General features: G+C 41.5%; 1 protein-coding gene across 5 annotated transcripts in view; it reads left to right on the top strand.

Moving 5' to 3' along the window:
• Positions 1-14508, top strand: part of stxbp5a (syntaxin binding protein 5a (tomosyn)) — a 99672-nt gene that overhangs the window by 79310 nt on the left and 5854 nt on the right. Inside the window, exons 14-23 of one of the 5 annotated variants that reach the window (XM_031321846.2) lie at positions 1894-1934; positions 2287-2507; positions 4092-4273; positions 4610-4735; positions 5106-5257; positions 6733-6795; positions 8676-8729; positions 10711-10761; positions 11885-12124; positions 12284-12653. In XM_031321846.2, the coding sequence (XP_031177706.1) occupies positions 1894-1934; positions 2287-2507; positions 4092-4273; positions 4610-4735; positions 5106-5257; positions 6733-6795; positions 8676-8729; positions 10711-10761; positions 11885-12124; positions 12284-12653 (1500 nt within the window). Of the gene's footprint in view, positions 1-1893; positions 1935-2286; positions 2508-4091; positions 4274-4609; positions 4736-5105; positions 5258-6732; positions 6796-8675; positions 8730-10710; positions 10762-11842; positions 12125-12283; positions 12654-14508 lie in introns of all 5 variants that reach the window. The other 4 variants (XM_031321845.2, XM_031321848.2, XM_031321847.2 and 1 more) reach the window with 4 other exon arrangements.

A 14508-nucleotide genomic window follows, 5' to 3' on the forward strand; every position in this document is an offset into this window, starting at 1 on the left:
TGTCTGGTCTCCACAGCGAAGGAGATTGGCTTAGAATATTTACTGTAGGTCTTTATATATTCCAATCATGTGCACCTCACTCCATTTTAATGTTTATTATCCCGCTCTAAGCTGTCAACAAGGGGAGAAGGGGTGTTTTTGACAGAACACACACACACACACACACACACACACACACACACACACACACACACACACACTGAAGAATTGACATTGAGGTATTGGTTTGGCTCCTTTTCTTCCTCCCTCTCTCCTCACCCCTACATGCTGTATTACTATTCTGTACAGGCTTCTCTCTCCTTCTAAGAGTGCCACAGCCTGCAAAACGTTCCTCTCCCAATCCACTCAGCTGAACGATGAGAAGTGTGAGGGGAAGAAATGGCAACCAAAATACATGTTTTTTATGACAATGTCCTTTTCCATGACACCTTATGGAGAAGCTGTCATGCTCAGCACCTGTTGTTTAATGTAATCCTGTGCACACTCAATTCATTTTTAGGCAATTAGCAATGTGGACGTTGCTGGATGTTCTGTTACTAACAGAATTAACAGAATTTACACTACATGTAGTGGTTGTGGGTGGTGATGGCGCAGTGGATATGACACATGCGTTGGTGTGGGAGACCTGGGTTCGATTCCCACTGCGATACATCAACCGATGTGTCCCTGAGCAAGACACTTAACCCCTAGTTGCTCCAGAGGCGTGCGACCTCTGACATATATAGCAATTGTAAGTCGCTTTGGATAAAAGCGTCAGCTAAATGACATGTATCATGTAATACATGGCCAAAAAATATGTAGACATGTGAGCATTATGCCCATATGTGATTGGAACATGGCTGCAGGGATTTGCTCCCATTCGGTCACTAGAGCTTAATTAGTGAGGTCGGTCACAGTCGGTGTTCTAGCTGAGGTGTCTGATGAGGTTGAGTACAGGTTGAGTACTTTGTACAGGCCCGTCAAATTCTTTTACACCAAAACAGAGCAACCATTTCTTCATGGACCTCACGTCGTGCACAGAGGCATTGTCATGTTGAAACAGGACAGGATGTTCTCCAAACGTGTGCCACACAGTTGGAAGCAAACTGTTGTGTTAAATATCTTTGTATGCCATAGCATTAAGATTTCCCATGAGTTAAACTAATGGGCCGAGCAACCGGAAAAACAGCCTCAGGAACAAAAGTATAAAACAAGATTATGGACAGGGATGTCCATATACTTTTGGTCATATACTGTATATAGTCAACCTACTGGTTACCTTCTTGTTAAAGGTCAGTGGTGGCCTAGGGGTTAAGGAAGCTGGTTCAATCCCCAGACCGGCAGGAGAAAAAATCTGGGTGGAGAAAGTGAAAGAGCAGCGCTTGTCCCTCCCTCATTACCTCCACTGAGGTGCCCTTGAGCAAGGCCCTTAACCCCAACCGCTCCAGTGGAGCTGCTCAGTGGCCAGCAGATCAGACTGTGGTTGTACTGGGCAGCTTCCAGGTATGAATGCGTAACTGTGAATGTGACAGGTCGTCGTTGCAAATGAAAAATTGTTCTCAATCGACTTGGACTACCTGGATAAATAAAAGTTAAAAAAACAACAACCTGAAGTCATGAAAATCATTAGTTAAATCCCTCTAAAGAGGAGAGATATGGTTGTGTTAAATGATTAATTGGGGACCAAACAAAATATTTTAGTTTGATTTTGATTTACTACCTAGACATCGGGTTTTGTGTCTTCGATTGTTATTCTTGTGATGTTTTAATGCTGCAAATTGTACAACATTATTTATTTTGATCAGTCTAGAATTCAAAGTTAGTAGTCAAGACAACAGGACACAAATGGAAAGTCACCTCTCTCTTGTTCCTCTACTTTTATCTTTTCTTTCTCTTCCTCTCTTGAATTTCCAGGCATGCTGATGGAACTGTGAAGTTCTGGGATGCCTCTGCAAGTGAGTTCACTCAACGGCTAAGCTTTGTATACGCTTCAGAAATTATAATTATTGTTTAGAACAAACAATAAGCAACAAAGAGACCGAAAGGGAAGCTCACGGAAAGGAAGCAACTTTAAAAACTAATATAGAAATGTATTTTTTAATAAATGTCTCTAAATGTGAGCACCAGCCTTCACACAGTCAATATCAACAAAATAAGTATTATTTAGATTAACTATTGTACACGTAGTAATAATGGATGATTTAAATTTCAAAGCACCATATTGCCTCTGATTTCATATTCTTGAGAGTCATATTCGATTGTTTGATTTCCCTGGATTGCAACTGATACTTTCCTCTTTTCTCCTAGTAATGCTCCAGGTGCTCTATAAGCTCAAAACAGCCAAGGTGTTTGACAGAAACCGGTCCAAGGAGGACAAGAGCAGCACCGAGGTGTCAGATGAAGACCCCTTTGCCATTCAGATCATGGCCTGGTGCCCTGAGAGCCGGATGCTGTGTGTGGCCGGGGTGTCAGCCAATGTTATCATCTACCGCTTCAGCAAACTGGAAGTAACTACTGAGGTGGTGCAGGTGGGTAACAGTTTGCAGTGCTTATTTTTCAATACAAACACAGAAAAACATATATACTTACTGTATATTTACCCAGTTTTAATTGTAAGACTCTTGTAACCATACAAGCACAAACACAAATAAGGGACATGTGTAACTTTTCATCAAGAATACATTTTGCATGGGTTTTGTTATTATTTGCCCTCAGCACTCACTTTCTTTACTGTTTTAAGAGCACAAACACACACACATGCGCTCAAATATCTGCCTAGTCAAAGGCAGTATGGTTGCCATGCCAACAGACGGATCAGTGAACAAGCAAAGCTAGACTTTCATTTTCAGTCATTATAATCTGCCTTGATAGCGACGTAAGTGCTTATGGGGGTGTGTTGGGAGTCTGTGTTTAATGACATAATGTAAAGAGAAATGCTGTTTATCTGTGCGAGAATGCTTGCAGCTCCTATAATACAAGTGAGAGGGTGCATGTATACTGTTTATATGCGTAGTTTCTGCTTTTTTCTGGAGCAGTGGAGTGTTAAATTGGTAAACCAGCAAGATACTTTATTTATTTATAATTTTGGCAACAATTTTTCTTGTTAAGCAGTCACCGCTGTGGTGTTGTTGCTCTAGACTTGCTCTAGAAAGAGATCACTTGTCAATCAAAGTGCGTGGGAGGTGCGATGATGATTTTTCCTCACAGGTCTGTAAATTAATTTAAATTTTTTAGCTGGTGCCCTCAATGTGTTCAGCACTGTTTATCCTGACTATTCAATTATTTTGTTCTTCCAAACAAACTGGGCTTACAGCAAACCCTAAAAAACATGAATGTAGAGTTCAAGTGCCTTGTTGCAAATCAGCCAACTTCCTGTCGGAAGCATTTTCTGTGGATGACTGCTAGTGTGCGCTGATGCATGTGTCAGAGAAATTTCTGGCACTTTTTCCTATGCTCAAAGCGTGTGTCTGGGATGTGGATCAGGAGTAGATATGTAGTTGCAGCGAGCTGTAATTAGGAGAACAGCCTCCGTTCCCTGAAGGTAAAACACCTCTATAACCTCACAGAAATCAAGGTAGAAGAGCACAGAGGCAGGTGGGAGTGAGGAGCCGAGGAGAGGGCACTGATCACTCTGTCAGTGGGGCTAATGAGAGTGACAGAATGCAAAAGAGAGGGGCTTATGAACATTGTGTGTGTGTATATGTGTGAGTTTAGGTAGTATGTGTGTGTGTGTGTGTGTGTGTGTGTGTGTGTGTGTGTGTGTGTGTGTGTGTGGCTGTGCGAAGGCGGAGGTTGCAGAGAAGTAGCCTGAAGGAGGACTTAGAAGGAATGGAATATTTCAGTATTGGAGGACTCTTTGACCCTCAGTCTGCCTACACACACAAGCACACACACATGTCAAACAAATCTCTATTGTTGATTATCAAGTGACTCTGTGGATGTATGTGGATGTCACTCCCGGTCATATGACTGTTCCCATCCTCAGAGGAATTCATAAAAAATTGTTTTCAAGAGTTTTGTGTCTTTATCATGATATTGATGCTCTCCTCTTTTATAAATCTGCTAAAATCTTGCATTTACACTTGCACCTGTGTGTGTGTTGTCTTATACAGTTACTAGAGGTGCGAATGCAGTACGAGCTGAACGACATAGAGTCTCCAGACGGCGGGGGTGGAGGGGGAGAACAGACATCAGCGCTTCCCACCCCTGGTGCCTCACCTCAGACAAGCGGCCCACCTTCACATCCCTCCACGAGCAGCAACAACTCTGACGGAGGCAACATGCCCTGCCTCAAGTATGAAACACACACACACACACACACACACACATACACATACCGATTACATAAACTCTCAAAAGCGCTTGCACACATTCTTATATACACTCATACACACAAGAGTCTTGCCTTTCGCCTCAAGCACTCTAGCACAGACTAAGTCAGCGCCTGAAGCATTTTCAGCCACGGCCTCCCATCATCCCCTTGCAGCCACTCATGCCAGACTCTCAACACACAACAGTTTCAGAACTGCAGCTGCACCACTTGTCATTCTCTTTATGAAACCTTATTTTTTTCTCAGTTTCTCTCGCTGTCTCTACTCTTTTCCATTCAACTCTGTCTTCTTCTCTCCAGAGTACGCAGTACTCCTCTGAAGCAGTCTGCAGGTTACCAGGTAGATTTGGTGGTCCAGTTAGTGTGGGTGAGCGGGGAGCCTCCGCAGCAGATCACAAGTCTGGCGCTCAATTCCTCCTACGGCCTGTAAGTATACAGAACGGAACATCTTTTCTGAAAAGTTCCCACTATTTATTCTAGTTCATCATCATCTGAAGTTGAGTCAAATATATCAAGACAAAATATGCAAAGTGGACATGCATACAATTTTGCAGTTCAAGCAGCAACTGCTCACTGCTACAGAGGCAACCAGGCCTGTCAACACGATTTATGACTGCTAAGAATATTAGGAGATTCCAGCTGTTTTTGTGCTCTGACTACAGTGTTTTTAGCTCTGAAAACTAAGTCAAATCTCATGACCATGTTTCTTTAACCCATCTCTCCTTTACTCTCTCCCTCCCCCCTCGTCCCTCCTTCTTTTTCCACTTCCTACCTCACTCTGTCAACCCCTCCCCAGTGTGGTGTTTGGCAACAGCAACGGTCTGGCTGTGGTGGACTACGTCCAGAAGACGGTAGTGCTCAACTTGGGGACGGTCGAGCTTTATGGCTCCAATGACCCCTACCAGAGACAGCCCCGCTCGCCAAGAAAGTCACGACAGCCTTCTGGAGGTAATGAGGAAAAGGGATAAGATGGAGAAGACTACGTTTATGTTTCTTGCCATTACAGCTCAGCCAGAAGACACAACTTGCTATTATTTTATGTCCTCAGTTGACTAATCATACAGTACATCCAAGCTTTTTTTGCCCAAACTCAAAAGCTAGATGGCTGAACACCAAACTTGCAAGTCACTTGTTAAACTCCAGTGTAAATGGAGCCTAGTGTAGCTAGACAAACACACGGCAGGTTGAGGCAAATTGGGCTAAAAAACTCCTGAAATGCACGAGAAGCAAAATCATATTTTGTATTCAAGGATTTTTTTTTCAGTAAAGGTCTGCATTAGAATTCTAATCAGTCTTTCAGTGAACATTATAATGGGATTTTCAGTAACCCCACATGTCCAAACGTCCCTGAACTGATCTGTAAACTGATCCAAACATGAGAATGAACGAAATCATCGAACAACACACGGTGCATCTAAAAATTATGCTACCCAGTCTTAATTCAGAAGGCTGATACACAACAAAGCACTTTGACTACACAAACTCTTTCTCTATCCATCTTCCTCTTTCTCTGTCTGTCTCTTTGCTCCTTCTCATTCACACACACCCTCCCACAGCCCATCCCTTTTACACACATTGCCACTGCAGCTTCATAGTACCACGGATAGCTAATAAGATGCTTCCCATATGGACACACTGCCACCCTGTGTTAGATGATGGCAGTGCAGCTACTTAGAGGATGCCGCAGTGTCATGACGATGCACTGCCCATACTTAAAAAAAAGTTTGATGGATGCATTAGTAAGCTGTGGATGCTGAAGGATTTATTTTTGATGTTTGTGATTTATGCACAGATAAGCTACGCAACGATATATTCAGGCACACACAAGCAAACCAATGTACACACACAAACGCTCACATATACACAAATACGTGCACATGTAAGTACACTCAGAGCATCTGGTGTCACTGACTGCTGAGCAGTGGGCTGGCACCTGTCAGAGCTTGGCGACTGTGAGCAGTAATCAAGCGTCCAGCTGTGTTTCTCTGCCAGACTGCTGTCTGCTTGGCTTTCTCCTCACAGGACAATGTCACACACACACACACACACACACACACACACACACATATTCATACACAAACATGCACATGGCAAAAGGAGGAATTAGACTTAGAACAGGATGAAGAAACATTAAAGATGCACAAATCACATACATGTTTAAAATATGAGCAGAGTTTCTGATGGGCTAGTCTGTTGGTCAGATTACGTGTCAAGTAAAGAGAACATTCGACATGGAAACCATCCCATTTGTTCTTATGGTCCAGTCCAATCTCCCAAAAAACATACAGCAATCCCAGTTGATATCTGAGGCTCTCTATGAACTGGCAGTGTAGGGTAGTGTAATACTTTTACGAATGAACTCCCCAGTGGTTATTTTTTGGTATTATTTCTGTATGAATTGAATTGTATGATCTCTGCTACAGGTCTGTGCGACATCAACGAGGGCTCAGCCACATCAGAGGACCGCTGCAAGTCCCCTACTTCAGGTAACATGTCCTTCAGCGTCTTATTAAAAGAAAAGTGGGAGAAATATAGCAGCAGGCTTTGTGTTATCTAGACATAAAAAGCCAACAGTGAACCAGTCAAAAATATTCCTATAATACCATGTATTAAATGCAAGAGGGGCTTTTTGTCAGGTAGAGAGATTAATGTTTCAAAAGAGCCTCTACTTTTAATACTGTTTTATTGAAATTGTTGCTCATCAAACTGGAACTATACAGAAGGTTTTTTTGTTGAACCGTAAAATTGTCTGGCTGTCAATTTCATTCTGCCTCAGTCTTTAGAAATGCACTGTTTGAATGCACTGTTTGAGTTTATTACCATACGTTTATGGGTTTTTGAGAGTATTTTCCCATTTGTGCATGCATTCTTTTACCACTTTGCAGAGTTCAATAGACAGGAATAAATTTGTTTTAATCTCACACGGTATCGTGGAAAAATGGGTTATAGGCTGTAAACGTATCCAATCTCTGTCATGCTAATTCAGTGTGACAGCTAAGAATTATACATTGAATGAAACATAACTCTAAGAGAAACCCATTAATTTACATTAATCAGAGAACAAGTTAAAAAGTAAAAGTTCAACCTGAAGTGCCTTGGGTATTTTCACATATTCAGTAACTGCATAATTGTAAGGAATATTCCACAGTTAAATGTATAATATCAGTTGCAAGATGATGTGAATTAAGTTTTGACTTGGATTTTGAGCAGGGATCTTCTTTCAGTTAAAATGTGTCTGGGTGCACTCACTGTGCTGAAGCAGATTTGCACAGAACATTATCATATTAAGCAGTTTTCATATCGGTGAATATGACCAAATGCAAACCCACAAAATCCATTGTCACTTAGAATTGTATGCACCTCCACCACAGAAGAACTACACTGTGTGTTGTAAGATGCTCTTTTGCTCTTTACTAGCCGCCTTCTTACGTCATTAGTATTTCAGCTGAAGGTGAGAGAACAGCCCAGATCCATCTCATTAGGGGTAACTTGGCACTGAATAAGGAGCTTTTTAAAAAGGTCAGACAGAAAACAAATCCCAAAGTCTGGAGTCCTGCTGCAGGTATGATGACTGCCTCAACCCCCCATGTCTGGTGCCACCAGACTGTGGTCTGATACATCTGTCTGCTCTGCATTATTCATAGGACAGAGAGAGAGAGATAAGGTGCCTCCCTGCAAAAAATATATCTGTTTAACAGTCATTTAGTCTAGGGCGAAGCTTTTTTCTCACTGTCTTGCAGTAAGTGATAAAATCTGCCAGTGGGAAAATATTATTTAGATTTGTTTTTCATGCAGTTTTACCTTGAAATAAATTGCAGTATGATGAATTAAGACTCCAGTAGTGCCAGGAGAGTGTCATTTCATTTGAGAAAATTCTAGGAATTGTTTGCATAAAATAACGGAAGGGCTTCTTTGCTCATTATGGTACCCAAATGAAACTGGGATTATTTTGATTTGTTTTTCATTTTGGGCACAAATGCAATACAAAGTTAAATGTCATATAGACTTTTATCCTTAGATATCTGTTAAAATAAATGGTATCAGAACCTCCCCCTGAGTTGATTTCACCGGCCAATTGTTTTTATTATAAAAAAGCAACCAGTTGTAATATTGTACAGTACAGCATTCTCTCATCTGCTATTAGGGTACAGGGTTTTTACATCAGAAAACAGGGTATTTGAGTCAAATCAGTGTCCTGAATTTTGAACCAGCTTTATTGAACTAAAAGGACAGTTTGATGCTCAGGATTAAAAAAAAAACCAAAGTAAATAATCAAGGTAAACAGTGACAGCGTATGTGTAGTAACAAGCCAAAAGGTGTTTCTAACTGCACATTTACTTTACTTTCCCCTTTACACCCCCAAAAGTGTTGATGTCAAACAGCAATCTACCGCAATTCTACAATGGAGGTGGTAGAGGAGGTAAGATTGGCCAAAGATTTTCATGAGAGGCTGTGTAGGCAGGACAAAGTGTGCCCTCCCCTCCCCCTGTCTCTGTCCTCTGTGTCATGGTCACCACAGTGGGAAGAAGTAGACTAGAGCATAGAGAGCCAAAGTTCAGCTTCACTTATGGGTTAGCTTCTATTCCACTATCTTTTGGTTTTCACTGTATTGAATTATAAACAACAGTATTTCTTTCTTGGTTAAAATGACAACATGCTCATATTTTACATCTGTACACAAGTATATAGTTAGAAAGGTATACGCCGAGAACTGAAAGCTCATGGAGCAGAGGCTAACCTGAAAGCAGGGCAGGAATTTAGCTGTCTGTGTACATACAATACAGCGTAATTGCCTTAGACACACATTGCATGCTACATGTAAGTAGCACGAGTGTCATATTGTAAATGTGCCTGTGATATCTGTCCTGACCTCCTACAGCAGATTCTTCGCGTACATTATGAGTTACAAGATTGGCTCTGTCCATTGTACAGTATGATGACACCACAGAGCGGGGGAGCAACTCATCTGTCTAACTCTGTCTTTGTGTGCCTTCAGTGTATGTTGATGAAGTAGATTATTACATATAGTAATGATTTTTGTCTGTGGAAGGCAGGGGTTCTGGATCCTACCTTCATTCTGATTCAGGTGACAATAAGTAGTTGTCTAAAATGACGGCTACATCAGAGAATCGAGTTTTAGACCAGTCCTTCTTAAACCAATGTCGTAGATTCTTTTTAACTAGCCTGACCTTGTTTAATTAGTCTGAACCCCTGAAAACATGTTTTTAAAGATATTCTAAGCCTCAGAATATACTGCACATAATACTGATCCTCCTATTAGCTTTGTTGTACCTGTGAGGGCAGAGAGATCATTTTTTTATTTTAATTGGTTGATGAAGTTGGTGACCTCACACACTTCCCATAACCCGAGCAGAGGTCTAATTAGCCAGAATAAGTGAAAACCCTTAGATTAAAGTAAATAGAAGGTAAGAGTAATCCATAGTAGATTTGTGTACATAAATCATGGACAGGAGCTGGACAACTGCGAGCTTTGAAAACTTGATTATGCGTAGTGTCGAACATTCAAATTATGCCTCTGGTACTTTATTTTTTTTAAATGGAAACAAAAAATGTAATGAAGTTACACCCAACCTAATGTGGGCTTGAGGGTATTAAAGGATGTCACAGACTTTTCAGGGTTTTTTGTATACATTTCTTCATTTGTCAAGGTGGGTTTCTGTCAGTTATCCAAACCTAAAAAAACTTGCTACCATTAATGAACATAATATCTACTGTAAGTAAATGCATGATGAATGTCCCCTTTCATCATATATATTTCCTTTTAGTTCTTTCTCCTACAGACAGAGAAATAACACCTACGACATTCATTTATTGTTGTTTCTATTTATAATGATTTGAGCACCCGAGCTAAAAACCTAATGTGTTTTGGGTGTGCCTAATACGGTTATTAATGAATGAAGCAAAAAACAACAACAAAGTTCAGCTATCTTACAGTAACTACTTCAGTAATCATCTTTTCAACTGTCTTCTTCCATCTCCTGTTTGTAATTTCTGTTTCCTTCCTGTTCTTGGTGCATGCTCCTGTGGCATGAGGGTCCTGATTGGCTGTGCAGTTTTGATGTATCTCACTGTACCAGTCCTCTCTTGCAGGGCATTGTGCAACCAAAGGTCACCTCCTTTGTTTTGTCTTCCACAGCATGCTTCTGTGATATACAGGGTTGTCTCTGAGTCCTTACGCAGTGTCTTCTCCTGTGTAAAGCATTTTGGGACCCCTAGACAATTTAACAATCCCACGGCACTTTGTTTCACAGCCTTTTGTCATTTTCGTGTATTTTAGCTTTGTGCACAATCCTAGCCCAATGCTAGTTCTCTAGCTTTGCATGGCATTGTGTGTTAGCGTAGACGTGTGTTTGTAAAGAGGGATGTTCTCTTTTTTCCAGCAAAGATGTCACGGAAATTAAGCTTGCCTACTGAGCTAAAGCCAGACTTGGGTAAGCCATGACTTCGTGTCTCCAAACAATTTGTGTGAAATGCAGTATATCTTTCTCACTTTACCTGGACTCTAACCACATCCCATTAGTCCAGTTGTATCTGGTTATTAGCCTCAAAATTGGCATGCTCTGCAGATATTCTCCTAAGTTTGCATGAGATAAAAGTAGCATTGATCTGACCAGAATTGAAATTTATTGAGCTAAATCAAAGTGTTGCAATTAAATTCAGTCTGAAATGTTCTGCTCTGACTCCCACTTTTTTGATCTTGGTGGGGGTTGTACTAGAGGTCAATGGTGCTAAGCTAAACTATGCACACTCCATCTCACCGTAATGCTTTCTGTTACTTTTGCAGCTTTCTCTTTCTCTTCTGTGTTCTTTATGTCTTTCCTTTCTCTGTCTGATTGGTACCTTAAAAATTGCCCAAACAGAAATATTGTCACTTTGAAAAAAGGAGTACAGTGTACAACATTCTTCTAAAGCACCAAGAACATTGGATGGGACAATGTCAAATTAAAAATGTGCAAGTGCCAAGACATTTACCTGTATGTTTGTTTTAAGAGTTCCAGTGTTATAACCAAAGTGCCTGATAGCTGGTTCTTTCATACTAATAAAAATGCTGATTGGAGATTTTGAAAATGTTGGTCGGCGTGTGAAAATGTGCAAATGCATAATTGCACTGGATTTGTTTCTATTGTATAATATATGATATGAAGTATGTATAATATAAAGTCACCATCAATATGGTTTCAGGGGATGCTGCTCTGTTAACCAATCCATCAAAGAGATAAATAAGACCAGCCTTTTATATATTTACCCACTGTTAAGAATACTCTTGGATTTCTCTCCCAGTTTCCTGTATCTACATCGTCAATATCGTACAGAGATCACTCATAAACATATACAGTTGTTACTCAATTGGTATGTCTTGAGTTTGCTGTAAAATGTCAAATGCCTTAAAGACACTATGATGTTTTTATGTATGACTTTATTTTGTACAATACAGTGTCCATATCGGTGTTGACTGCCTTGTGATTTTACTGCTTTGCGGGTGCTTTACCTCTCTCTGTTTTCTCCTTACTGTCCTCCTGTCTGTATGCCCGCCGCGGGGTGCCAACCCATTAGACCACAGGGACAATTCTTTCAGCCGCTCGCGCTCCTCCAGCGTCACCAGCATCGACAAGGAAGCACGAGAGTCCATCAGCTCCTTCCACTTTAGTGACACCTTTGCCCGGAAGGGGGACAGCGCTTTGACACCCTGCCTGTATGTGGGCACTACTCTGGGCACTGTGCTGTCTCTAGCGCTCACATTACCACCTGCTGGGGAGCAACGGCAACTGCAGCCAGTTATCATTTCACCTACGGGTGGGTAATGGTCAGAAGGGATGGAAAGTAGAGTGATGCATAAACTGTCTCTGATGTTCACAATATTGTCAGACTTTTAAAAACAAAAGCACCACTATGAAATACATTAAGCCACTGAATTTAAATTTCAATAACAAGCCTTTTCTTTGCATTCATCAGGCATTTTGGTGCGGCTGAAGGGCAGCGTCATGCGGATGGCTTTCCTGGACTCAACAGGTTCGATGCTGCCCCCTCCGTTTGAGCCCTGGTTTGAGCCCAACGTTACAGCAGATGGTGAAGAAAGAGAGAAGGTCCGTAAGCGTCGGCCTGTCTCAGTATCCCCTTCTACCTCCCAGGACCTCAATGAGAGCCAGTATGCTGTGGTGTGTTCCGAGAAACAGGCCAAAGTCATTTCCCTCCCCTCCCAGACCTGCATCTATAAACACAGTATCACAGAGACCTCCTTCATCCTAAGGGCAGATGTGGTGCAAATGAGCCAAGGTGTGTCTCTGGCTTGTTTCTGTGCCAATGGCCACATCATGACCCTCAGGTGAGAAACATGTCAGTCTGCGTCAGTTGGAAATAGCTGGTTATTATAAAAATGTGTCAATCAAAGTCTTTTTGAATGATCATGTTCATTGATTAGATGTAAGTAGATTTAATCTGCCTTCTGTTGTGCTCTGTATGTTTTGCTACTTTACAGCGAACAGTATTCACACTTGAGTTTGTGTTTTTAAAAGATGGGTCAGTATTTTTGCCAATTTTGGTCAGTGTTGCCATGACAACCACAGAAAATCTGGCTTTTGAGGATGAAACACTTTAAAACAGACGTGATTATGAAGAAGTGCAGTGTCCATGTGTAAACTAGCCAATAAGAAAGCTATGCTAGATTAGTTCTGACCAATAGAGGAGTAGGAGGTGGGCACAGGTGCCTGCTTATGAGCTCATCAGGGTCCTGCATGAGGATTGAGATGGGATTTAGTCATATTTGAGACATCATGAGCACACATACACTCACCTAAAGGATTATTAGGAACACCCTACTAATGCCGTGTTTTACCCCCTTTCGCCTTCAGAACTGCCTTAATTCTTCGTGGCACTGATTCAACAAGGTGCTGGAAGCATTCTTTAGAAATGTTGGCCCATATTGATTGGATAACATCTTGCAGTTGATGGAGATTTGTGGGATGCACATCCAGGGCACGAAGCTACCGTTCCACCACATCTCAAAGATGTTCTATTGGGTTGAGATCTGGTGATTTTGGGGGCCATTTTAGTACAGTGAACTCATTGTCATGTTCAAGAAACCAATTTGAAATGATTCGAGCTTTGTGACATGGTGCATTATCCTGCTGGAAGTAGCCATCAAAAGATGTGTACATGGTCAGAAACAATGCTCAGGTAGGCTGTGGCATTTAAATGATGCCCAATTGGTACTAAGGGGCCTAAAGTGTGCCAAGAAAACATTCCCCACACTATTACACCACCATCACCAGCCTGCTCAGTTGTAACGAGCATGACGGATCCATGTTCTCATTCTGTTAATGCCAAATTCTGACTCTACCATCTGAATGTCTCAACAGAAATCGAGACTCATCAGACCAGGCAACATTTTTACAGTCTTCAACTGTGCAATTTTGGTGAGCTCGTGCAAATTGTAGCCTCATTTTCCTATTTTTAGTGGAGATGAGTGGTACCCGGTGGTCTGCTGGTGTAGCCCATCCGCCTCAAGGTTGTGCGTGTTGTGGCTTCACAAATGCTTTGCTGCATACCTCGGTTGTAACGAGTGGTTACTTAAGTCACAGTTGATCTTCTGTCAGCTGGAATCAGTCAGCCCATTCTCCTCTGACCTCTAGCATCAACAAGGCATTTTCGCCCAGAGGACTGCCGCATACTGGATGAGTTTCCTTTTTCAGACCATTCTTTGTAAACCCTAGAAATGGTTGTGCATGAAAATCCCAGTAACTGAGCAGATTGTAAAATACTCAAACCAGCCTATCTGGCACCAACAACCATGCCACGCTCAAAGTTGCTTAGATCACCTTTCGTTCCCATTCTGACATTCAGTTTGGAGTTCAGGAGATTGTTTAGACCTGGACGACACCCCTAAATACATTGAAGCAGCTGCCATGTGATTGGTTGATTAGATAATTGCATTAACGAGAAATCTTACAGGTGTTCCTAATAATCCTTTAGGTGAGTGTATGGGCTATGATGAAGTGGATAAGGCTGCAGAGATAGTTTGAAAAGTTTATTTGGGAGTTTTTTTTCACAATGAAACTTGGCACTATTGGAGTCCAGTTTAATCAATGTGAATCCAAGCGGAGAACAGCCTTCACTTTCAGTTTGCAGCTGCTAACACCTACTGCACATGCACGGAACGCTTAAACTCAAAAGACAGATTT

This window comes from Sander lucioperca, chromosome 19 (assembly GCF_008315115.2).
Source record: "Sander lucioperca isolate FBNREF2018 chromosome 19, SLUC_FBN_1.2, whole genome shotgun sequence".
Taxonomy (NCBI): domain Eukaryota; kingdom Metazoa; phylum Chordata; class Actinopteri; order Perciformes; family Percidae; genus Sander; species Sander lucioperca.